Source organism: Sus scrofa, chromosome 7 (assembly GCF_000003025.6).
Source record: "Sus scrofa isolate TJ Tabasco breed Duroc chromosome 7, Sscrofa11.1, whole genome shotgun sequence".
Lineage (NCBI taxonomy): Eukaryota > Metazoa > Chordata > Mammalia > Artiodactyla > Suidae > Sus > Sus scrofa.
Genome location: NC_010449.5, coordinates 72,895,914 through 72,923,330, shown reverse-complemented (window position 1 = coordinate 72,923,330; position 27,417 = coordinate 72,895,914). Strand labels below are relative to the sequence as shown.

General features: G+C 33.9%; 1 protein-coding gene across 3 annotated transcripts in view; it reads right to left on the bottom strand.

The window, feature by feature from the left end:
- NOVA1 (NOVA alternative splicing regulator 1) overlaps window positions 1-27,417 on the bottom strand; it is a 156,120-nt gene that overhangs the window by 37,927 nt on the left and 90,776 nt on the right. For all 3 annotated transcript variants that reach the window (XM_021099190.1, XM_021099191.1, XM_021099192.1), the window contains exon 3: window positions 1,188-1,354. In XM_021099190.1, the coding sequence (XP_020954849.1) occupies window positions 1,188-1,354 (167 nt within the window). The remainder of the gene's footprint in view (window positions 1-1,187; window positions 1,355-27,417) is intronic.

Below are 27,417 nucleotides of genomic sequence, written 5' to 3'. Positions count from 1 at the left end.
AGAGTTTAAAAGAAATGGTTTTATATGGAATAATAGTCACCTACTCATGATTTAAACATGGAAGGACTTTTTAAAATGATAATCAAAAGAACATTGAATATTAGCCTATAATTTGATAATATATTACCTAATTATTAATTTCTACATCTGCATTTGACCAAATAGTCTTATATTTATATATGTATATAAATGAATTATATTTCATAACAATGTCTGATGTAAAATATTTTTTCAATTCAGAAACATGAAATTAATAAGATTTTGAGCTACTTTCAAATTTATTACAATGAACATAAATATTCTGTAACTTAAATACTCTGAGAATTAATGAATAATACATTTCTTTTGAAACAGTCTATTGATAACATCACAAAATAAGAAGCTAGTTATAAAAGGGCAAATGCAGAAACAATCATAAACACAAAGCATCAAATAAATTTGATGATTTAAAAGTGATTAAGGGGATGAATCCACCATATTTAATATTAAAGAATGTCATTTTTCTCTGACATTATGTCAGCCATTATTCAGCCTTAAAAACTCACATTGTCTTTTCTCAAATAAAATTTTTTTACAGAAAAGCCCACACATTAAAAATGAACAGTGGCCCTTTATGGCATATATATAAATACTACACAACTTATACAGAACATAACAGCTGATTTGTAACAAAGGACTGTTTGCTAGATACAAAAATTTACTTATACATATTTGTTGACTAAAAAAATGCTGAACATGACAATTAAATTAACAAAACAGGAGTTATGCATAATACCTACACTGAAGACTAAAAATATTACTAAAAATATGCTGTTAGGAATTTTGAGAATGAGAATATTGTTTTAATTTTTACACTTTATTTTAAAAGTGATATAATTTTAAATAGATTAAATTCCTACAAAATGATCAAATTTGTTTCTAATTTTTTTAAAGGGCACCACAAAAGAAATGAGTCACATAATTGCTCCTCAGTATAACACTAATAAATGAGAAATTCAATCAATCAATAAATCAACTGATCAATTAAAGAGACTCTGATAGTCTTTAAATAAATATATGACAACACTCTTATGTTTTAAATATTCTTATGGAAAAAAATTTCATATGCTAAAAAATACAGCTTCTTTAATATGGAATTCATACTACACTGCGGATTTTTGTCTTTGATTTCCCAACTAAACACTCACTTGTTTGATGCGATCTGGGTTAACGGTGGTCTGGGGTTGTAGAATGCTGACTGGTTCTGTCTTGGCCACATTTTGGGGCATTTCCCGAATTTTTTCTGCAATGAATCCATGAACTGCATTCAGTGCTTCAACTGTTCCCTGGATCAAGCACACTCGTTCAGTAGTACCTGTGAATAAAAGATTAATTTTCAGAAAACTTCCCTTTTTACTTTATATTTTTTTCAAAAAGCTATAAAAAGGATGATATACTAATGCCAATAAAATAATGTAAAATGTAGACTCTCAAAAAGGGCCAGCAGAGCCAGAAATCTTTAGAAGTTTTGAATGTATCATTCATTTACTGACATAACCAATACTTACTGAGCACTTATAAAAGAACTTAGGGTTAGAAACTGGCAATACACAGATAAAGATTTATGCATCCAGCTTTTAAAGAGCATACTCTTAGGAGTGAAAAATAGGCATTAAGGCAGACAATTAGAGGATATTATAATACGAAACATAATGGAAGTATCCACATAGAAGGCACACATGGATGGTCTATAGTAAAAAGAGCATTTTTACATTGGTGAAAAGGGATCTTAGAAAGTTTACCTAGTAGGTAAATTTCTGAATTTTTAGCACCCTTCATTCACTTAACCAGTTCTTCTTTTAATCACAGCAACAATGCCATCTGACATTTTATATTTGTTTATTTTTTAATTTTTCTCTTAGAAGGCAAGCTCTAAGAGGACACTGAATTAGTCTATTCTGTTTTGTGGTGTAGTTTCCCCAAAGCTTAGAGCAGTCCTTGGCACATAATAGGTAATGATAAATATTTATTGGATAAATGAATCAACGCTGCCTTTATTGATTATGCAATTTTAATAAGATAGAGTATCATAATTAAAAAATTAAACTATTTTAATTTGAAATTCATGAATAATTGATAAAGATATTAATAGTATTTACTTCAAATCTAATGAACAAAATGTAGACATATGATGTGAGACATGACTAAAATGAAACTTTATGAAAATGAAATGAAAACCCATTTTATACTTCATAGGTATATCTGAAGGCAATAAAAATAAATGATTGGTTTTTCAGACTATTTTGAGCCTCACTGCAGCAGCCTGATATTAAACTGTAATCTTCTACTCAGCAGTCCAACACAATAAACCTATAAACTTTTCAGAAGTAAGTATTCCTTAACTAAACACTTATTAACAAGTCAAAAGAATGGTTTTCACTTTACAAAATATTTTTAACCAATATGAAAACTTTCAAGTATTTAAAACATTTCCTTTTTGTGCTACAGTTTCAAAATTCTAAGCCATTCTACAAAATATTCTTAAAGTGCATTTTGAAGGAGAAAAGTGTAAAACTACACACATTAAAAAAATTGCAGGGAGTTCCCGTCGTGGCGCAGTGGTTAACGAATCCGAGTAGGAACCATGAGGTTGCGGGTTCGATCCCTGCCCTTGCTCAGTGGGTTGAGGATCCGGCGTTGCCGTGAGCTGTGGTGTAGGTCACAGACGCGGCTCGGATCCCGCGTTGCTGTAGCTCTGGCGTAGGCTGGAGGCTACAGCTCCGATTAGACCCCTAGCCTGGGAACCTCCCATATGCCGTAGGAGCGGCCCAAGAAATGGCAAAAAGACAAAAAAAAAAAAAAAATTCCAGGGCATTTATACTGCTTTAAGAATTAACTGCCATATAAATCATTTTTCTAGTAGTCTTAAATTTTTAAAAGAATAGTAAAAGATTACCATTCTTACCATTAGAAAAGAGACTTACGATCACAAGAATTTGGAGCAGAAATTAAATAATATATATGAATATACCTAAATTAAATATTCCTGTTTTAAACAATGAAGATGCAGGTTTATGAAAAGCTGCATTTCCTAATTTGTACAAAATATTTCAATAGACAGCGAGGATGTCTTTTGAAATATGGGTGGAGAGAGTCTGAAAATCATGGCATGAGTTTGAAAGCTGAATATTTTCTGTTTCTCCTAATCAGCTTTTCTCATCCTTGTCTATTCTGATGTATCTCTGCTTCTATTCTTGGGTAAAATGATCTAGTTTATAGGGACATCCCTAGGGAGTCTTTACAAGGTTGTATTAATTGTCCAATAAATGACTAGAAAGAATGAGAACTGATCAATGTAGCTCATGTAAAGTGTTCTCATCTAAATCAGAAGGCAAAACAAAGCAGATTCCTGCTTTTGGAGACAACAACAGTGTGCTCTTTTGGGGACATCAAGATAGGAAAGGAAATCAGTCAAACCTCAACAGAATTTTTTTAAAAATAAAATATGGCACTAAGTAAAGGAACTATACATATTGCTTTTAAAATGCCAATTCAATAGATACATATGGGTCAGACAACACAGTAACCTCAATACTCTTCAGACTGTATAGACTAACAGGCAGTAAATGGAAATCACTGAGCCATAAAGAAATAGGATTGTCTAAAACTAAATTTCACATAGCACATATGAGACAATTTGGAGATGGTTTAGAGGTCCAAAGCTGTAGTAAATATTCCTAGGAGATTAAATAATATCACTACCATTAGAACTAATATACAAAAAATGGTAAGAAAAAGGGAAACTGTAATTCAACTTATGGGAATTGCTGCAATCCTCAGAAGAGATGCTGTCATATTCTTCCATTGAACTATAATGGCCTTTTCCCTCAGGTAACACAAAACTATAATTTTTAGGAGAAAGTCACAAAGAAGGAAGACTGTCAGGTATATGACCAAACTGTGTTACAAAAATGAGCCTATAAATCATAAAAGTTGCAGTTTTTGTCATTTTACATGCTTTTAGGATCCATTAGTGTCTAAACTAAACTACCAGTTATTTATCATTTTATTTGTTTAACAGTAGCATTTACTTCTCTTTGCAAGAGACTAGCAAAAAAGCTGGAAAATTACATAAAAGTACATGCTTGTATTTTTTATAATGTAAAGATACAGCTGTTTAAGACACCATTAATTTAAATTTGTACTTTTAAGGGAGAAATTAGAAAAACTCTAACAAGTTGGGTCAAACATAGGCAGTGAAATTTGAAATGTCTATTTCACATGCAATATCATAAACTGAATAAGCATTTTTCTAGAATTAGGTACAATTATCAGATTCCACAGCAAAATTCTGATATAACTTTAATAAAATATACTCATTCTGTGCTACTGTAACCTTGGACAAGTCACTTAAACTGTTCCTGCTCCTACTTAAGGCATTCTTTCACCTGTGCAGTGGATCCCATCCCCTTTTAAACTTCCAAATCCAGTTTGTCCAGGGATCATAATTTTTCCTTTTCTATTAGATCATTTAAATCAACAGAAAAACATGCTATAATTTCTTCAATTGTTACAGATTTTTCCTTTATGACAGAAATAGAAAATTATCCTTTGGAAAAGCAAATTAAGTAACTGATTTAGGCAAAGATCATAAAACCAAAGACAGAAGATTAATGGTAAAATTTCGGTGGTAACATCAGGCAGTCAGCAACTGACATCACTGATCAACATTAGCATAAGTAAGAGTGTGAAAATCAAACATATGTCTCGACGTGATGCAATATGAGGTAGCAGAGGGCACCAACTAGAAAGTATCCCAAAAGCGCTGAACCTAAATCCAATTAAACATTAGCATAACATTTCATTTTACAAATAATACTGAAAACAGAGAAATTAAGTGACACCACAAGAAAGCAAAGACAGAAGTCAGGGATGTAAGATAATCTACAGGGCAATTAATCTAGATTCATCAATATAGGAAAGATTCTTCTTTACACTTAAAGAGCCTGAAGAGATACAATGATCAAATGTGAATTAGAATTTGACTGGATCCAAATTTGAACAACTTCTATTTTAAACATAACTGTGGCAATCTCTTAAGAACTGGGTACTAGATATATCAAAGAATTACTGTTAATTTTAATAGATAAGGTTATGGCATCAGATTGTGTAAAAAAAAATGACTTTTTTCTCAGATTGTGTAAGAAAATGCCTCTTCTCTTTCTCTCTCTCTCTCAGATGCATGCTGAAGTATATACAGCTAAAATGCCTAGGACTTGCTTCAAAATAATTTTGCAACAACCACAAAAAAAGTGAGCATATGAATTAGGTATGCCAAAATTTTAATATGGATAAATATTAAGGTTATAAGGAGGTTCATTCTGCTATGTATGTATGAACATTTTTTTTCTTCTTACAGCTGCACCTTTGTCATATAAAAGTTCCTGGGCCAGAGGCTGAATCAGGGCCGCCAAGTGCAGCCTACAGGACAGCCAAGGCAACACTGGATCCAAGCCTTATCTGCATCCTACACCACAGCCTGTGGCAACACCAGGTCCTTAACCCACTGAGGGGGTCCAGGGATCAAACCAACATCCTCAGAGAGACAACATCAGGTCCTTAACCTGCTGAGCTACAACTGTAACTCTTGAAATTTTTATAATAAATGAAAAATATTTCAAAGCCCTCCCTGACCACATACCCCCTCCTCTAGTTACGGCTCAGTTTCCTCATCCCCCAAATCTCCTTGGATGATATATTTTCTACTTCCTTACCACCTATTCCTTTTTTCTTGACTCTATTCCAATACAGCCTTTGTCTCACCACTCCACTGAAACCACTCCTCACAGCCATACCTTGGTAAACCCAATTTTCATGTTTCTACATTGTCTGACCCTTCAGCAGCATTTGACATAGTTATCTATTCTGTTCTAAAGTCACTTCACTTGGCTTTTGGGATACCATATGGCCTTATTTAATTCAATGCATTCATTGACAAAAATCTACTGATTCCCCACTAAATGTTGTGTTATTCTTGATATATCAAAGACCAGACAAACCCACTTGCATGGAGTTCTTATTCTAGTTCATGCAGATACTATAGAGAAAATAAACAGAATATTATAGAAAGAATATGAAACAAAATTACTTACTACGGAGAAAATTTCAGTACAATACCAGGATAAACAAACAAAAAATAAAGTATAAAAGAGACCTTGTCTGGCATGTTCACTACTGTATCCTCAGTGTCTAGAAGAGCGCCTGGCATACTGCAGATGCTCAAGAAGCATTATTTAAATAAATAAATAACTCTTGAGTCTAATTTTCTTGTCTAAATACTGAAAACATGATTGATTTTAAGACCTTTTTGCCTATAGAAGGTCTATAAAACCAGTTAAACTTCTTTAGGATCTTAATATGAGTCAATGTATGTAAAAATGAGATCTATTTTGGGACATTATTTTAAAAACTAGAATAAGTCACAAATTATAATGTCAATAAAAAGAATACTTGGTTTTAAAAGAAGCTTTTTTTTTTTTGGTCTTTTTAGGGCTGCACCTGCGGCATATGGAAGTTCCCAGGCTAGAGGTCTAATTGGATCTGTTGCCGCTGGCCTTCACCACACCCACAGCAAGGTGGGATCTGAGCCACATCTGCGACCTACACCACGGCTCACAGCAACGCCAGATCCTTAACCCACTGAACGAGGCCAGGGATCGAACCAGCAACCTCATGGTTCCTAGTTGGATTCATCTCTGCTGCGCCATGACAGGAACTCCCTTAAAAGGAGCTTTGAGGGGAGTTCTTTTGTGGTGCAGCAGTTAAAGATCTAGAATTGTCACTGCAGAGGCTTTGGATGCTGCTGTGGCACAGGTTTGATTCCTGGCCTGGGAACTGCCACATGCTGAGGGTGTGGCCAAAAAAGCCAAAATAAATAAATAAGCAAGCTCTGAGAAATAGGAAAAATAATAAATAGCTCAATGTTTTTCTTTTATTCCTAGGATAGAAAAGAATTTAAAACTCAAAAAATGTAACCTAAGAGAATAAAAGAAGGGAAAAAAGGAATACTTTCTACTGTAGTGTAAAATACAGCTTGAAATTTTTTAGATACCTGACACCTATTTCAACCACAATGAGTCAAGTTTGGAATAATGGGCATATACTAATGATCTGATCCCCCGAGTTCCAACTGTCAAGTATAATGAAAATTAGCAAACAATTTGTTTGCATGTAAGAAAATTCATCAGTTTACACTACTACTAAAAACATAACTCAGTATCTTATGATAAGAATGCAAATATATAATTCTTTAGGAATTAGCAGTGTCAGAAATTTGGTTGACATAACTCTCCCGGACTTCAAGCAATATTACAAATCCACAGTCATCAAGACAGTGTGGTACTGGTATCAAAACAGACAGACAGACCAATGGAACAGAAGAGAGAACCCAGAAATAAACCCTGACACTTATGGTCAATTAATCTTTGACAAAAGAGGCAAGAACATAAAATGGGAAAAAGACAGTCTATTCAGCAAGCATTGCTGGGAAACCTGGACAGCTTCAGGCAAATCAATGAAACTAGAACACACCCTCACACCATGCATTAAGATAAACTCAAAATGGCTGAAAGACTTAAATATAAGACAAGGCACCATCAGACTCCTGGAAGAGAACATAGGCAAAACATTCTCTGACATCAACCTTACAAACGTTTTCTCAGGCCAGTCTCCCAAAGGAACAGAAATCAAAGCAAAAATAAACCAATAGGACCTAATTAAACTGACAAGCTTTTGCACAGCAATGGAAACCAAAAAGAAAACAAAAAGACAACTTACAGAACAGGAGAAAATAGTGTCTAATGATGCAACTGACAAGGGCTTAATCTCTAAAATATACAAGCAACTTACACAACTCAGCAGCAAAAAAGCCAATCACTCAACCAAAAAATGGGCAAAAGACCTGAATAGACTGTTCTCCAAGGAAGATGTACAGATGGCCAATAAGCACATGAAAAAATGCTCAATATCACTGATTATCAGAGAAATGCAAATCAAAACTACCATGAGATACCACCTCACACCAGTCAGAATGCCATCATTAATAAGTCCACAAATAACAAAGGCTGGGCAGTGTGTGGAGAAAAGGGAACCCTCCTGCACTGTTGGTGGGAATGTAAGCTGGTACAGCCACTATGGAGAACGGTATGGAGGTACCTTAGAAATCTATACATAGAACTACCATATGACCCAGCAATCCCACTCTTGGGTATATATCCGGACAAAACTTTCCTTGAAAAAGACACATGCACCCACATGTTCATTGCAGCACTATTCACAATAGCCAAGACATGGAAACAACCCAAATGTCCATCGACAGATGACTAGATTAGGAAGATGTGGTATATATACACAATGGAATACTACTCAACTGTAGCATGCCATTTGCAGCAACATGGATGGAACTAGAGACTCTCATACTGAGTGAAGTAAATCATAAAGAGAAAGACAAATACCATATGATATCACTTATACCTGGTATCTACAATACAGAACAAATGAATGTTTCCACAGAAAAGAAAATCATGGACTTGGAGAATAGACTTGTGGTTGCCTGGGGAGAGGGGAGGAAGTGGGATGGGTTGGGAGCTTGGGATGTAAACTATTGCTTTTGGAATGGATTAACAATGAGATCCTGCTGCATAGCACTGAGAGCTCTGTCTAGATACTTACAGTGAAGCATGACAATGGGAGAAAAATTTATGTATACATGTATGCGTAACTGGGTCCCCATGCTGTACAGTGGAAAAAAAATTGTGTTGGGGTAAATAACAATTAAAAAAAAGAAATATGGTTGAGTACCAGCAAAATATCTAAAAATGAAAAATTAATATGAAAAATCTAGTAGAAAATTAATAATTCTAGGACCACTTATAAGCAACATTTTCAGCCTCAAAAAGAACTTAGAAAATGGAAGTGCCAATTAATGTTGCAATAGGCAAAAACCAAGGTTTAAAGTAAAATATGATATATAATTTTTATAGTATAAGCTAACAGTTACTTATGGCAGTGAGAAATCACTAATCATTAATATTCTAAATGGACAGGATTTCTTTCAACATAACATCTAGTTTCTATCATTTTAAGAAATATCTCTCAATTTGTTATATTTTTTCAAATATATTTAACATTTCCATAATACATGGGCAAAAGTATATAGTTCTGGACAGTAATAAAGTGGCAAACTCAGGATTTCTTTGGGTACATGTGTCTATTTATCCTTACACAAATAGTGCTCTCTGGTATTTGTTCTTTTAGTTTTCATATTCTTCCCTTACTGCTACTTATTTTCTTAGTATATCTGATTCAAGCAGGCTCCTCTCTTCTACTTTGCTGCTTCTAATCTTCAATGGCTGGATAACCAGCTAAGCAGATTGCTGAAACTATATAAACTGGCTACATAACTTACATTCAGAACAGATTCCTAGTGAAAACTATAGGTGATGTTTGATGTCTGTGAAATCTAATCTGGCTTTTTATCCCTTTATTTCTGGATGTGAGGTCAGTATCAACAGGTAAAATATTCCTTTAAATGCTTTCTTAAGGTTTAAAATTGCATGGAAGCATTTTTATTTTTATTTTATTTTTTTAAGGCCACACCCGCAGCATATGGAGGTTCCCAGGCTAGAGATCCAATCCGAGCTACAACTGCTGGCCTACGCCACAACCACAGCCACATCAGATCTGAGACATGTCTGCGACCTACAACACAGCTCACAGCAACGCTGGATCCTTTAACCCACCAAGCGAGGCCAGGGATCGAACCCACAACCTCATGGTTCCTAGTCGGATTCATTTCTGCTGAGCCACAATGGGAAGTCCCACTTTCATTTTTAAAAACTAAAACAGAGCATATCACTTTTTTAATGAATAAAGCAACTGACAGTCATTCTTTCAATATTCTCAGTCTATGATCATGGTTATCTAATTACATGAATGTCTTGGTGGTTTAAAAAAGCATAAACATTAGCTAATTAGCTTTCCTTTAACTATTTAAAATATAGAGTATCGATCATTAATAACAACATGTATTACAAATTTCAGGTCAGAATGAGATGTAAATTTTTTAAAAAGAGGAGAATAAGAGTATATATATATTACCTAAGTTAAAATACATATCTTTAATGTTTTATTAATGTTATTATGTATTATACAATATGTTATTTATAGCTCATTTAATGCTAACAATAGTCAGGGCAGACAATATTTTCTTCATCTTACAGGCAAAAAAGTATAAGCAATTGGGCCAAGGACACATAACTAACAAATGCAGAGAGAAGTAAGGTTTTGTCAAATACTATATTCTTTCCATTACAACACAAACCTTCTGAAAATGTAATGTTAGGCCAGCTAACAAATTACATCCTTTTGAGAAAGTCACATATATTTCAGCTTGATGATGGAAAAATAATTTTCACCCAAGCTTGATAATTTTTTTAAATGCATTGAGTCATACTATTAATATCACTTCACAGATTTATTTCTAATATGGCATAAAATGAAAGAAAAGATTGATCCTTCTTGCAGAGAATGGACCACCATAGGAGATGGTTAATAATTATGTGGGCTCTTAGCAAATTTTTTAGAACAAATTTTCAGATCAACAAAGGCACTTAGGAAAACTGCCATAAAGAGTAAGTTCAATTTGTAATTTCAGCTTTTATACCACTGTACAGTTTTGCACATTTGATGAAGCTTCCTCCTACCCTACAATTATTAAGGGAAAAATATACTATTTCAAGAAAAGGTTTTTTGGGGTTTTTTTTTTTTTTTTTTTTTAAAGGAAATCATAGGAATTGACATCTCATGATACAAAGTAGTAACTGCTTTTCTTTTTCAGGTGAAAAAGAACCATGTCTTTACTTCCAAACTATAAAAATTTGCAGGGGCCATTATATTCCCAATCCAATATAGTGAAGTTTGAACCTCTGTTTATAGAGCATTCTTTAACATTAAAACATACTCAAGCCAAAGGATGAAAGTATACTTTTCAATATTCATATTCTTCAAAGAACTTAAGATGAGAGAATGAATCTCAGAGCAGATATCCAGCTTCTCACTCACTCAATTTTTGTCCTATGCATGCAAAATGGCACACTCATACACATTTAAATAGCTATCCCCACAAAGTAACAACAGGAGTTTAGGAGACTCTAAATTCTGAAGAGTAGTAAGGTTTGAAAGCGGATATATCTGAAAATTCTAAACAATTGTGATTCATTTCTAGTTTTTAACTTCTAAGTTCACACAAAATATCCTACCAATAGTTATGATGATGACTAGTTGTTCATTTACCTTTAGCACAGGTTTATTTTACATTTAGAATTATAGCAATTCTAGTTTGGTATTATTACCTTCAGTTTATTTTTTTGCTTTTTAGGGCCACACGCACGGTATATGGAAATTCCCTAGCCAGGGGTCTAATACCAGCCAATACCACAGGCACAGCAACATGGGATCCGAGCCATGTTTGGAACCTATACCACAGCTCAAGGCAATGCCAGACAGATCCTTAACCCACTAAGCAGGGCCAAGGCTCAAACTTGCATCCTCTGAGCAACAATGGGAACTTCCAATATTGTTACATTTTAACTTCCATAATGGATTGATTATAGGAATATAAAATTACCATGACTAAATTTTATTTAAAATGTAAAATAGACTTCTTGACTTTGCCTCCACTCCCAATCAGTGTCAACATTTTTGACACTAACTTTTACTCTTAAACTTCTGCTATGAGAAAAATGGTGCTTGGAATTTTTCTAGCTATTCTTATGGACTAGTAGGAATTCAATTGCAAAATTTTGTGGACCACACTTGGAAGCTGGAAACACAACTTGCAACAAATGTGATATAAAATCAAGCTCAGAAACTCAAAGTGTGACCACTGGTGGCATGCAGAGCTAATCAAACCCATTCGAAAATAAGGAGCAAAACACACCACTGACATCCAGCATGGTAACAAATCTCAAGTTCACTGTTGCAATAAGCTGATAACAGAGGATGAACATCTCTGGTGATAGCCTCATTCCTATCAAAGGACCTAAGTTATCAACTTTAGACCCAATACAGATTAATGCATTAGCTAAGTTTAAGTGGTGACTTGACTTCATATTTTCTTTAAAAAGCAGAGTTATTTAGAAAATATCTCCATTTTTATCATGAGTTCATAAGTCCGATATGAAAGCAAAGCCCATATCTGCATAGATTTTAAGAGAGAATGAATTATTCAAGTCAATGAATCATAACAACTGTCATACTGTTGATCACATGCACTATATCAAAGAAACAGAGAAGAAACACAAAGAATTGTGACCCATAAGCTTGCTGAGGGAAGGTAAATTTTTAGTTTAGGGAAGTAATAAAAATTTGAAGAGTATACATAATCATTTTAAAAATTGTTTAATTAAACATATTTAAAAGGTATTGATTGTGGCACAGTTTTATACATGTTGAGGTAATATAAAATGACAAAATATTATAAATTATAGTAAGTTATACATAAAATTTGGCATTTAAATCATTTTTAACTTAGTTAATTTATTAATTTTTTTAACAGGCAGGGTGGTTCTTTTTTCATTTTTAAAAGTTTTATTGAAGTATGTCCAAGACATGTTTCTTTGAAAACTCCATCTTGTCCTTCTTTACTTTATCCCATCTTCTTGTCTTACTTTATCCCATCTTCCTGCTTGGAAAAACAGTCACAGTGGTGGTAAATGACTTAAGCTTAAGAACAAAGACCTTTAGGAATAAGTGACTTTAGGAATAAGTGACCTTTAGGAATAAGTGACTTAAGCTTAAGAACTGTTATGTGCCTAGAGGTCAGAGTAAGAGCTTAACCTTTTACCACCTAAATGGCTTTTTAAATAGTAAAAGAACTTATATAACAGTAAACAAACCCTGTATCATCCACCCATAGCCACTCCTCACTTGATCTCATCTAAAGAGCACAATAAAAGCAGTGTGGTTTCTTGAGGCAGGGCTCTTGGTCCCTGAGACCTTGAGTCCCCCAGTTCCCACCTTTACTTAAGATAAATGTCTCTGTGTCTTGTTTTATGTTAACTTTTTTTCCTTAAGTTCCACACAACCCGTTCTTCAGCCCCATCCTGCTGAGCTGGCCCCGGCAGAAGTACAGTTGATTTACGATGTCATGATAATTTCTGCTACACAACAAAGTGTTTGAGTTATACATATACACATCTCTATTCTTTTTCAGATTTTTTTCCCACATAGATTATCAGAGAATACTGGACAGAGTTCTCTGTGTTATACAGCAGGTCCCTGTTGGCCGGTCATTCCATATACCAGTGTGCATATGCTGATCCCAAAGTCCTAGTCCACCTGCTCCCCAAACCTGTCTCTTTCGTAACCAAAAGTTTGTTTTCAAAGTCTGTGAGTCTGTTTCCATTCTGCAAATATATTCATTTGTATCCTTTTTTTTAGATCCTACAAAAAATGATATCATATATGATGTTTGTCTTTCACTAATTTCATTTAGCATGATAATCTTCAGGTCCATCTATGTTGCTGCAAAATGGTATTATTTCCTTCTGTAGTATGGCTGAGCAATATTTCATTGTACCACATTTTCTTTATCCATTCCTCACTGACAGACATTTAGGTTACTTCCACATCTTGGCTGTTGTAAACAGTGCAGCAATGAATACCGGGGTGCATGTATCTTCTCAAATTATGGCTTTCTCTGGATAGATGCCGAGGAATGGAATTGCTGGATCAATTTAGTCCTATTATTAATTTTTTGAGGAACATCTATATTGTTTGTACCAATTTACATTCCCACCACTTTTCTCTGCACACTTTCCAGCATTTACTGTTTGTACACCTTTTGATGATGGCCATTTTGACTGGTATAAGGTGGTACCTTATTATAGTTTGATTTGCATTTCTCAAATAGCGATGTTAAGTATATTTTCACATGTTTTTTGGACATCTGTATGTTTTCTTTGGAGAAATGTCTATTTAGGTATTCTGCCCAACCTCTGATCAGGGTTTTTTTTTTTTTTAATATTGAGCTAAAGGAAGTGTTTGTATATACTGGAGATTAATCCCTTGTCAACTTCTTCATTTGCAAATATTTCTGCCCATTCTGTGGGTTTTTTCATTTTGCTTATGGTTTCCTTTGCTGTGTAAAAACTTTTAAGTTTAATTCGGTCCCATTTGTTTATCATACAATTCAGTGGCAATAATTACATGCACAAGGTTGTGTAAATATTATCCTATTGATTCCCCAAAATTATTTTATCACCCTAGAGAATCTTGTAATCCTTAAGAACTAAATCCCATGTCTTCCCTACATGCCCTAGTAACCTCTAATCTTTGTTTCTTTGAATTTGCCTATTGTAGATATTTTACATAATTTGAATCATACAGTATTTGTCCTTTTATATCAGGATTATTTCACTAAGCATAATATTTTCTTCCTTCATGCTGAAGTATATATCAGCACTTAACTCCTTTCTATGGCTGAATAATTTTCCACTGAGTATATAGTAAACATTTTGTTTACCCATTTATCTATTTATGGACACTTGGGTTGTTTCCACCTTTCCACTATTGTGAATAATGCTGCAATCAACATTCGTGTACAAAGATCTGCTTAGGTGTCTGCTTTCAGTTCTTTGGGGTATATATTTAGGAGTATAACTTCTGGGTAATACAGTAATTCTATATGTAGCTTTTTGAGGAGTAACTACACTGTTTTCCAGAGCAGCTACACCACCTTACATTCCCACCACCAGTATAGAAGAGCTCCAATTTTTCTTTCTCAATAACACTTGCTATTATTATTTTTAATAATAGGCATCCTAACAAATGTGAGGCAATACTTCATTGTAGTTTTGACTTGTATTTCTCTAATGACTAATGATGTTGGGTATATTTTCACTGCTTACTGGTCATTTGTATATTTTCTGTGGAACAGTATCTATTCATACCCTTTGTCCATATTTTTCTTTTGGTTGTTTGTTTTTTGCTGTTGAGTTTTATGGAAGTTCTGTACATATTCTAGATATTAAAACCTTATATATACAACTTCAAAAACCTTCAGATATATGGGCTTATTTCTGCTCTCTAAATTATGCTCCATTAGTTTATATGAATATTTTTATGTTACTACACTGTTTGATTAATGAAGCTTTGTAGTAATTTTTGAAATCAGTTAGTGTGAGTCTAACTTTGCTCTTTGTAAAGACTGCTTTGGCTATTTAGGGCCCCTTGCATTTCCATATGAATTTGAGGACTGGGTTTTCCATTTCTAAAAAAAATGTTGCTGGAATTTAAATAGGTATTTAAATGCATCTGTAGATTGCTTTTGGTGGTACCGTGATCTTAAAAATACTGCCTTTTTACCTACAAACATGGGATGCTTTTCCATTTAGGTCTTCTTTGGTCTTTCATCTCCTGCATTAAATTACTTCTAGGTATTTTTTTTTAATATATATAATGATTTTTATTTTTTTCTATTATAGCTGGTTTACAGCAATCTGTCAATTTTCTACTGTACAGCATGGTGACCCAGTTACACATACATGTATACATTCTTTTTTCTCACATTATCATGCTCCATCATAAGTGACTAGACATAGTTCCTGGTGCTACACAGCAAGACCTCATTGTTAATCCATTCCAAAGGCAAGGGTCTGTATTAACCCCAAGCTCCAAATCCATCTCATCCACCACCCCCCCACCTTTGGCAACCACAAGTCTATTCTCCAAGTCCATGATTTTCTTTTCTGTGGAAAGGTTCATTTGTGCCATATATTAGATTCCAGATATAAATGATATCACATGGTATTTGTCTTTCTCTTTCTCACTTACTTCACTCAGTGTGAGAGTCTCTAGTTCCATTCATGTTGCTGCAAATGGCATTACTTTGCTCTTTTTTTATGGCTCAGTAGAATTCCATTGTGTATATACACACCACATCTTCCTAATCCAATCATCTGCAGGTGTTTTTTTGTTTTGTTTTGTTTTGTTTTTTTTAAGATGCTACTGCAAATGAAATTGCTTTCTTAATTACTTTTGTGGATTGTTCATTGCTGGTGTATATAAATTCACAGATTTTTGTGTTGATCCTGTATCCTACAACATTCCTGAATTTGTTTATTAGTCCAAGTGGTTTCCTTATATATTCTTTAGGGTTTTCTACAAATGAGATCACGTCATCTATAAAGAGAAATAATTTTACTTCTTCCGTTCCAATCTGAATACCTTTTAAAATTTTCCTGCTCAACTATTCTGGCAAGAACTACAAGTACAATGTTAAATAGTAGTAGTGAAAGCAGGTATGTTTGTTTTGTTCTTGATCTTATTAGGGGGAAAGCTTTCAGTTTCATTACTGAGTGTGATGTTAGATATGAATTCCATAAATGCCCTTTATCACTCTGGAAAAAAATGGCAACACTTTATCAGGAAATAAAATACATACCTACCATAAATACATTTTGCTAATCTATACTCTCCTTGTGTATTATAGCTTTCTATGACCATGATGCAGAGAATAAGTAGCAAAATATCTTATTCAAATAGCTTTAGCATGTCACAATATATTCAGAGAAATATGACTTTGAGCCTGAAGCTTGTGAGACTCAGAAGTTCCCCAAAGTTCTTCTGTTCACTTGTCAGAAGTTTTTATATTCTCTGATGTGAAGAGACAATGGAGTAACTTATCACTTCATTTTTTCAATATCAAATATTAGAGAGTTATAAACTAAAGAATATCAGAGTATTTAAGAGTTATAAGAGCTAAAAGTGATATATGAAAATAGATAATAATCTAACACCATTTCAAGTGCAGCTCACAACTGGTAGCTACTGTTCAGATGAGTTTCTGAGACACTATGAACTAAATTTAATTGACTTGACTATTGTACTCTTAGTTTTAAAAATATGTCTCAGAAAATGGCAAGACTGTGTGTCTATAATAATTTTCTGTAGCTCTAGTTCTTGTTTCATATAACCCTCCCTCTTATCTTTGTCTCCATTATTTTGAATTATTAAAATATTGTGGATAATGCCTGTCAGCTGGAAGAATCCCACACTGGATGTTACCTGTAGCAGAAAGTAACCGTCATGCACTGTCAGAGTACTGCAGAACTTCTCATTGGTTTAAACATCCTGACCCTCTGGCTAGTCCTCCTGAGTTACAATCTACTTGAACACAGATCCTTGGAAACCTGGTCACCTACTGGCCTCTGATCCATGTGATAACAGATGACTGGCTCTCTGTCATCCTGTGGCCTCCTTTCCTTTAGAAGCAATCTCTGGGTCTTTGGTTTCCTGTCCAATGACTGGCATCCTGCCCTCACTCATTAACCTACCCATGTGAATAAGTCCTTGAATATCCTTCTTAGTTCACTTGAATCAACAACTGTACTCTTGACCAGCAGCTACCATAACACCTCAGTATCTCAGTATTCCTGCTCCTCCCCCATCAAAGACCACAACATCATTTTAAGGAATAGGAAAGAAAGGCCAATGGTATCATACCTTTAAAATAGTAAGCTGGACTATAACTTTAACTGTTCATCTTCCTAAAGGAGACTACCATTCTTCATATTCCTACATATCTAAGTTGCCAGCAGATGTCTAAATCTCTTAGTTACCATAATCAGATTATTATGCTCATAGTCTTCTCTACATCTCTGAATATGACCCAATCCCTATCCTCTGTCCTTATAGACCTCTTATTGTCACTTCTGTTACCTCGTTTCAACATATGCTCCAAATCCCAAACCCCCTTTATCAATGTTCCTTTTAATCTCAGCTCTTGATAAAATATGCTGTTTCCTACCTCTTCACGCCCTGTGCAGTCCTATCAACTAAGGCATTTTTTTTTTCTCTCTCAAATCCTAGGTTCCTTTGGCCACAAACTATTTAGATATTTTCCTTGCTCCATTTTGCCATTCACTTGCCCTCTTCTTTTCCTTTCAAAGTTTTGGCAACAAAGGCTGAACAGGGGTACAGGTATAAAGGTAGACAGTGAATCAAATGATAAACTTTTCAGTCAACAGGTAAGCATGATAGGGATAGCAGTAAATTATAGCAATGAAGAAAAACAGCAAGTGCCATACTACTACGTCATTTTACCTTCCTCTCCAAGTAGTAGCCTCAGTTAACCATTTCCTCCTTAAGGAAATATTTTTATCTTCTGGCTTTCTTGTTGTTACTCTCTTTGTCACAAAAGTAATTCAATTCCATGGCTGTAAATGCCATAAAAATATAATACGAACTAATTAACTTTCTACTGACACCTCCTGGTCCAAGTCATTGCTGTCTGTAAACAGGACCATACAATAGCCTGCTTCACTTCTTGCACCTCTATAATCCACTTCTTGTTTCAAGTAATTCCTTAAACATAGAAATCATATGTAATTTATCTGTTTTAAAACAATGTAATGTATTCTCAGTTTCGAGTTAAATCTAAATCTTTTACACTGGCTTTCAAAATCCATCACAATCTGGCCTCTGCTTAATTCTCAGTCCTCATCTCATATTACTCTGTTTCTTCACTCTAGGGAGCTGGGTCTTTTTTAGTATCTGGAAAGTGCCAAGCCTGTTCTCACTTAGGCCTTTTTTTCCCTACTGATGTCTATACTAAGAACACTTATCCTCTGGCTTTTCCCAGAGCAGCCTCTTTCTCATAATTAAGACCCTGGTTCAATGAGACCTCATCAGAGAAGTCCTCCTTAACACTATGAAATAGCTTGCTCTCAATCACTATCTACCACTTCATGTCTCTTTACTTTCTTCATGACTCTATCACTTTCTGAAATTAAAGTTTGTCATAATTTGTTTACTCCATTGTTTGTCTCTCCCTTATGGAACAAAATGCCCAAGAAGGCAGAAACCTTGATTATTTTGTTCCCAGCTGTATCCTCAGCTCAGTAGTTAGCAAACTGCTCATAAAGAATTAATTTAATGAATAGCCTTGGATAAGCAACATTACAATAAGACTTTATTAAAACAGCTACGTTATATTAAAATCTACTGAAAATGTCAAAAGAAGAGGAGAAATATATATATAAAGTATTCAACAGATTAACTATCAATAACACCAGGTAAACCAAGGACTATTATTTGACTATTTTATTTTAATAAGGATCATTATTGCATAATGTTTCCTAATGAAATCTACTAATGAATATATGTACCAAACAGTTCTATTTTAAAATATTATTTTCTTTCTACTAATCCCTTTAGAAATACAAGGGATGGAAGCTCAGCACAGTGCCTTCCTAATTATATGCTGATTATTCCTTCAAAAGTATGCACAACTTAACAGAGTAATTTTACAAAGGGTTTTACAAGGGGAAAAGATCCAAGTAAACCAATTCCCTACACTGGAGTAAGAAGTACAGTGAAACCACTTAATTACATTTAATCACAATATGCTAAAATATCAAGAATTTCACAACATTGCTACAGAGCAAAGCATAACATTTTAGCTTTGGCATCTACAAAATGTCAATAACTACACACTACTAAGAAAATAAATGTTTATCGATTAAATTATTTGACCGAAATCTGTTAGATTACATTAAAACTAAATCAAAGTTGTAATATATTGAATCATGACCATTTCTGTTTAAAAATTCTAAACAACATGAACTTAAATAGAGTTCACCTCTATTCAAGTGATGAAAAAAGAAGTGTTAATATGGGATACTTCTAAAGGACTGTGAAAACATTATTTATTTACTCAGTGATTCTTTAATAGGCCCAAAGAAACACTGATTTTATAAAGATCTATCATCAACTGAAATATTCTGAAAAGAAAATAAATGACAATTATTACATTAACACAAATAATTTTACCTAGAGTAAAATTATCACTACTCTTTTCCTTCTGTCAAGTCTGGATTATAGACATTTACATATGTTATGAGAAGGTACAGTGTATTACCAAGTTGAAATATCACAGAAACATAAATGAACACAACACAAATTTGACATTAAGAGTAAATTTGTCTGAATAGTTCACAAAGAATCTTATTTCTGAATAAGACCTATAAAAGACCCCTAAAGGTTAACCTTAGGAATATTATAAAATAATTTATATGAATTAATTTAAAAGGAATAAATATTTTGGAAATTTATTCTCCAGTCTTACTAATCATCTGAGCATATTTAAAATTAGAGGCCAACAATATAAAACCATAATAAAACACCAAATCAAAACTACAATGAGGTGCCAAAGAAGACATATGGATGGCCAGTAGGCACATGAAAAGATGATCAACAGCACTAATTAGAAAAATGCAAATCAAGACTATATTGAAGTACCACCTCACATTGGTCAGAATTGTCATCATTAATAAGTCTACAAATAACAAATGCTGGAGGTCTGGAGAAAAGGGAGCCCTCCTACACTGCTGGTGGAAATGTAAGTTGGTACAATCACTACGGAAAACTGTGCAGGTTCCTCAGAAAATTAAATATAGAACTACCATATGACCCAGAAATCCCACTCCTAGGCATATATTCAGAAAACACTATTAATTCAATAAAATGCATGTACTAGGTTCTACATTCACAGCAGCACTGTTCACAATAGCCATGTCATGGAAACCTAAATGTCCATTGACAGATGAATGCATTAAGAAGATGTGATACATATATACAATGGAATACTACTCAGCCATAAAAAGAACAGACTAATACCATACACAACAACATGGATGGAACTAGAATTTATCATACTAAGTGAATAAGTCAGAAAGACAAATACCATATGATAACATGTATATGTGGAATCTAAAATATGGCACAAATGAACCTATCCTACAAAACACAAACAAACTCACAGACACAGAGAACAGACTTGTGGCTGCCAAGAGGGAAAGGGGAAAGAGTAGAAGGTGCAAACTATTACATTTAGGATGGATAAAGAATAAGGTCCTACTGTACAGCAAAGGGACTACAACCAATCTCCTGGATAGACCACGATAGAAAATATTTTTTAAAAAAGTATATATGTATGACTAAGTCACTTTGCTGTACAGCAGAAATTGGTACATTATAGATCAACTACACTTTAATAATAAAAACTATAATAAAACAATATGACTGTGTAAGATATAGCAAATTGATTTTTCTTACTTTTAATAATGTAGGGGAGAAAATCCCTACTGACAGGAAACTATTAAGCTACAGGCTACTATCTATAAGTGACTCTAAAAAGAAAAATAATAAAGTTAAATGGAAACTCCAAGGATAACATTAGTATGCAGCCTATAAAAAAATTTACAAGGACTGTGACTACTTTTAGTCTAGAGAAACATACATGGACATTAAGTACTCCTGTGTTCTTAAGATGTCATGTTAGCAGAAGAGATATCCACAACCAATCTATTCCAAGATTGTTGAATTTATGGAAATCCAGGTACAGCTCCCTTTCTATTGTGTATTAAATGGCTACTGTGTGGAGAAATAAATTCAATTATGTGTTATTCACAGTTCTACAACCATAGCAGAACATCATCTTATTAAGCTAGAGTCTGTTCCAACACGGTCTCAAAGTTCAGACTTATAATCCTCAAAGTTATTGTATTTGGTAACACTATATAGAGGTATGGTAATACTATATAATTACTACACCACATAATTATCAATGTCTACTTGACTATTTCCCCGGTAATTTTATCTATTTTCACATAGATCCATCTCTGTTTCTAACTCTTTTCTTAGATGCTCAAACTGCACTCATCCCTTTACCTCTGATAGATAATAGATAACTCTATTTATCTTTCAAGTGTCTGACCAGTCATCAGTTTTCCACAGTGCTACCTGATTTCCATAGCTCCTCGTATGTGTACTCACTGCCTCTGTACCTCCTTAGAATAGCAATTATCATTGATTATTACATTTGTGTATTCACTAGCCTGCCCGGCTCACAAGAATATGAGCGCTTTGTTTATATGTTTATAAATGTTCATCCTTACACCCACAGCATCCTGACATAGTTGTGTGTGTCAAATACTTAATAAATACTTATGAATTAATAACTGACTCTATGGATGTAGAAATAGATGGCAAATATTAGCTCAATAAAACTTTACTGAGTGAGTCACACTTAATCTGAGTTCTACATCATAGGAAGCAAATATTTGTCAGCAGATGCAGTGTTAGAAGGGGGCATTTCAAGAAGAGAGAATTACATGTGTAAAGGTATGCAAGTTTGAGAAATAAGGGACTGTCAGAACCATGATGTCCTACGTAAACAGTTCCATACAGTTGGGAAAAAAAGTTCCATGGAAATATGGAAAGAGGTGAAGGTGAAAAAATAGTAAGAATGCAGGACATATGAAAAAATAGATATTATTATTATGAGTTGAATAATATGACTGTATTGGTAAAAATTTTGAAGTTGCCACTTAAAATTTAGGAATTGAGAGAAGTATTTTTTTAAAAGAAAAAAAAAAAACAGTTGTGTTATACAATCACCCCATTCTAAGATAAGTTGAAGAAAAAGATGTAACATTTTTTAAAGTATTAAAACCCCCAAATGCTAGTCTAGCACTTCTCTAAGTATATTTTACATAACACTTGCCCTACAATATGCTCCATGAAAAAAAATAAAGGAATCTCTGGTCAAATGCTTTTGAGGGGAAATACTGCACATAATATCCTCCTCTCTGAATAATTCACAACGCATATGAGCATATTAAATAAAGTCCTAAAATAAACACCATTTAACATTTTTTATAAATAAGTATAATTACTCATGACACGTTTTTGCACGTAAAACCTATTAACACTCTGCCCAAGCAGTATTTTATACAAAATATCCTAAAACTAAAATGTCACAAATAAGATTCATGTTTAAAAAACTCACAGTTTTAAGAAGGTAGCAATTCACTATTATTTGCAGAACATAAAGCTAATGTGTTAAAAAGAAAGATATAATATCACCTTAAGGTTGGGAAAAAAGTCTCCATTACCATTGTCTTGAGATGATTAAAACAGTATCATTCCTATACAGTCTATCTGAGGCCAGAGAAAATAAAGATGCTATATAATGACATACAATTGTACAAGAGCTATGCATGAGGGGCCAGATGTGGATTCAATTGCCTATGAATGGATATACAAGGCCCATATGCAAAAACATGTATGTGTACAACATACAACATTAACGGTTGATGTATGCCAATTATTGATTCTTTTTAAAGAAAAATTCACTGGAAGTATGCTTAACTAAAACCAACCAACAGATCTGATTTGAATTTAGACATAATTTTTTAGTATAGGGAAAGAAAGGCCAAATAATTCTATTTTCTTATTGTACAGCTAGGAAGTCAATTTTTAAATTATTATTTTATTAAGAAAAAGATACAGGTATTATTGGTAAATAATCAAGATACTTTCCTTTTTGTATTCAAAGTTCTTCATTCTTAGCCTTAGCAAACTTCCAGCAAAACCGAAATTATATTTGATACAATCAATTTTTTTTTTTATTTTATTTTTTTGCTTTTTAGGGTCATACCTGTGTTATATGTTACTTCCCTGGCTAGGCAGTGAATTGGAGCTGCAGTTGCTGGCCAACACCACAGTTCACAGCAATGCGGGACCCCTTAACCTACTGAGCAAGGCCAGGGATTGACCCTGCATTTTTATGGATACTAGTTGGGTTTGCTTCCACTGAGCTACAACTAGAACTCTGATACAACATATTTTAAAGTTTAATAATTGTTAAATCAGAACAAAATATTCACTAAGCTATTCTAAGACTTTTCAGCCATTAAAGTAACCAAAACTTTACTTGAAGCCCTTAACTGTAATGAATTCAAAGTATTCAATCATTTTTTTCTCATGTTTCTCATTAATAAAAACGAAAATAAAGGAAAATGGGGAGTTCCCATTGTGGCCCAGTGGAAACAAATCCGACTAGTATCCATGAGGACACAGGTTCAGTCCCTGGCCTCACTCAATGGGTCAGGGATCCAGCAGTAGCCATGAGCAATGGTGTAGGTTGCAGACAGAGTTCTGATCCAGCGTTGCTGTGGCTGTGGCGTAGGCCATCAGCTGCAGCTCCAATTTGACCCCTAGCCTGAGAAATTCCATATGCCATAGGTGTGGCCCTAAAAAAAAAAAAAAAAAAAAAAAAAAAAAGAGAGAGAGAGAGAGAAGTTGGTATTACAAAAGAACAATTTTGGCAAGGGCTGAAAAACATGTAAAAATATTTCAGATTAAAACAAAATGAGAAATTTAAAATAATTACATTAGCAGCTCACAGAAACAGAATGAACTAAATTTTTTCAATACCACTAATATAATAAAAATATACATTGTTTTTACCATTGCTCAATTTTAACAGAAACCAACTAGTTCCTTCTGCTTTTTTTCTCTTTCATCATTCTGCTTTTCTTTTACAGAACCTGCTGCTGGACTGAATTTTCTTTGCTTTACTAGTCAAGGATACTATATGGACTGTGTTCCATCTTAGAACATGAGCCTTTCTATATTTGTAAGTTTTTTGCTAACATGTCATGGAATGTAAAACCTATGGGACTTTGGGACCTTAATTTAAGCCCGTGGTGCTAAAGATGCAGCTGTTCATCTCTAAGTAATCATTCCAGCTATTAAAGGCATAGTAAAGAAAAAAAAATTAAATCCATTTTTCCATTTTTCATTGTTTTTAAGTACACAAGTCAGATTTACATAGTATTACGTTTTAACCTGCTAAGAACATTTTCAAGAGAAGACATTTAGAATATGTCTTACATGAAAATATAAATTTTGTTATGTGCTATACACATTACTGGCTTTAAAAATAATATGTTAACAGAATATTTTTTTTAAAAACTCACTATGCATACTTGACTACAAATGTAGAGTTAATTACACTGCAGAAAATGGAGAATTAAAGATTGGTTCACTCATTTAAAAATTTATGGAATATCAAAGTACAAATATAAACAACTGTGTTTCATAACTAGTTCTGAAAACAAGTTTCTTGGTAAACTTTAAAAAAACCTCATCATCTCACCTTACGTGAAATATGATATGTACAATTATTCTGACTTCAAGTTTTGAGCTATAGTTCTTATAACATTTTAGAACTATAAGAAAAATCATTTAGTTTTAATATAAAGTGCTATGCTAAAGAATGTTCTTTCTGGCTGTTTTTTGCCCTAACTGAGGATCAATCAAGAATTTAAGTCAGAGTTCCTGTGGTGGCTCAGTGGTTAACGAATCCGACTAGGAACCATGAGGTTGTGGGTTCAATCCCTGGCCCCGCTCAGTGGGTTAAGCATCCGGTGTTGCCGTGAGCTGTGGTGTAGGTCACAGAGGTGGCTCAGATCTGGCATTGCTGTGGCTCTGGCATAGGCCAGCGGCTACAGCTCTGATTAGACCCCTAGCCTGGGAATCTCCATATGCATGGGTGCGGCCCTAGAAGAGACCAAAAAAACACAAAAAAAAAAAAAAAAAAAAAAAAAAAAAAGAATTTAAGTCACATTTCTTGTCATGTCTACTTAGTCTTCCTTGGTTTCTCATCAACAATGTATACATACATTTCCATACAGGTGCTTCAAAACAGAGTTTAACTAACATATAATTTATTACTTCTGTAGATTCAAAACAAATTTAGAAGGCTAAATCAAACTGGGAGAATTTGTAATATATGTGATAATTGCTAGATTGATATCTAGTACTTACTCTATAAGATACGAAGTGCTTTAAAAAACCCTTAAGAAAAAGATAAACATCAACCAAGAACAAAATGAGCTGGAGTATAATGGCCATTTTACTCACTCTCTCATATGCACACACACCCTCACAGGCACATTCACATACACGCATGTCCAATTACACCAAACAAAGAAAGGAAAGCCAAAGGAAGGGAAGGGGTGAGGAGAGAATGACAATAATAAAATTCAAAAAAGGCAGATCAAACGACAATCACGTACCACTATAAAGCTCTGAGTGGCAAATAATTACTTAATTTGGCATGCATACATATAAACAAATACTATGATTTCACCCTGATCTGATTACAGGCTGAAAACAATAAGTTTCCTAATAAACTTTAAAAATCCTCAATATCTTTTAGTGGAGGGCCATTTAATAACAATTGTCAAAAGTATTATGACCCAGTAATCTCATTTAAAAAAATTTTTTTTTTAATTCACATGAAACAACTGGAAAAGCATACCAAAGCAAATGCTGAATTGTTCATCAAAGCACTTTTTCCTAACACTAAAAAAATTAAATCAAACTTGGTACCTCTTTAATAACATGCTTTAAAATAGCTGTTCAGGAGTTCCCACTGTGGCTCAGCAGTAATGAACTGGACTTGCATCCATGAGGATTTGGGTTTGATCCCTGGCCTCACTCAGTAGGTTAAAGATCCAGCATTGCAGGTGAGCTGTGGTATAGGTCGCAGACGCGACTCGGATCCTACATTGCTGTGGCCATGGTGTAGGCTGGCAGGTGCTGATCTGATTCGACCCCTAGCCTGGGAACTTCCATATGACATGGGGGTGGTCCTAAAAAATTTTTTTAAATTAAGAAAAAAAGATTTGTTCAATGTGTAGTGAGGGTAAATCTCTATGCTCAAATTAAGGAATTGTAAAACATGAAATTTTCTTAACCAGAACTTTATAGAAGGCATAATAACCATTTAAAAATCTAGATAAATGTGTAAGTTACTCATTACTTAAAAACAGCACTGTACCATAACTCATTCATAATATTTTAGTTGACTTTTCTAATGTTCAATTGAGTTTTCCTATGTCAGGTGAATGTCACTTACCTCATGGTCCACGGCACTGTCCATAACTTCAACATGCAGCTTACATGTGGGCACCACAAAAATATTCAACAGACTTTATTTCCATTAACTAGGTATCTATTTTAATTGTACTGGAATTGGGCATTTTTATACACATTATTTACACAACATGTGGAAACCTGAGTAATAAGAAATATATTTCTAATTTTTCCATGGTGCTTTCATATCAAACACTTCATCATATGTTTTTTTCTTAAAACCTTTAAGGCAATCTTATTGGCCTAGAATCAGGAAAAATTCTTGAATAAGGAAGATGTGCATTCTTACCAAAGCAGGTCCTCCTCATCATGTGCAGCCCCTATATACCAGCATGACACTATGCTTTTGTAAAATCTTACCTATGCTATTCATTATTTATACAATTCATTCAAGATCTTCCCTTAAGAGCAGTGACCTTGCATGACTTTTTATTGCTGTATCCCCAGTGCTTTGAAGTGTGCTCTATACACAGTATTTGTCCAATAAGTAACCGCTGAATGAACACGTGACAATGAATGGAATGGAAAAATTAAAACGCAGTTCCAAGCTCAGAAGAAAACAGAGGCTTTTAAGCAGCAAACAGAAGT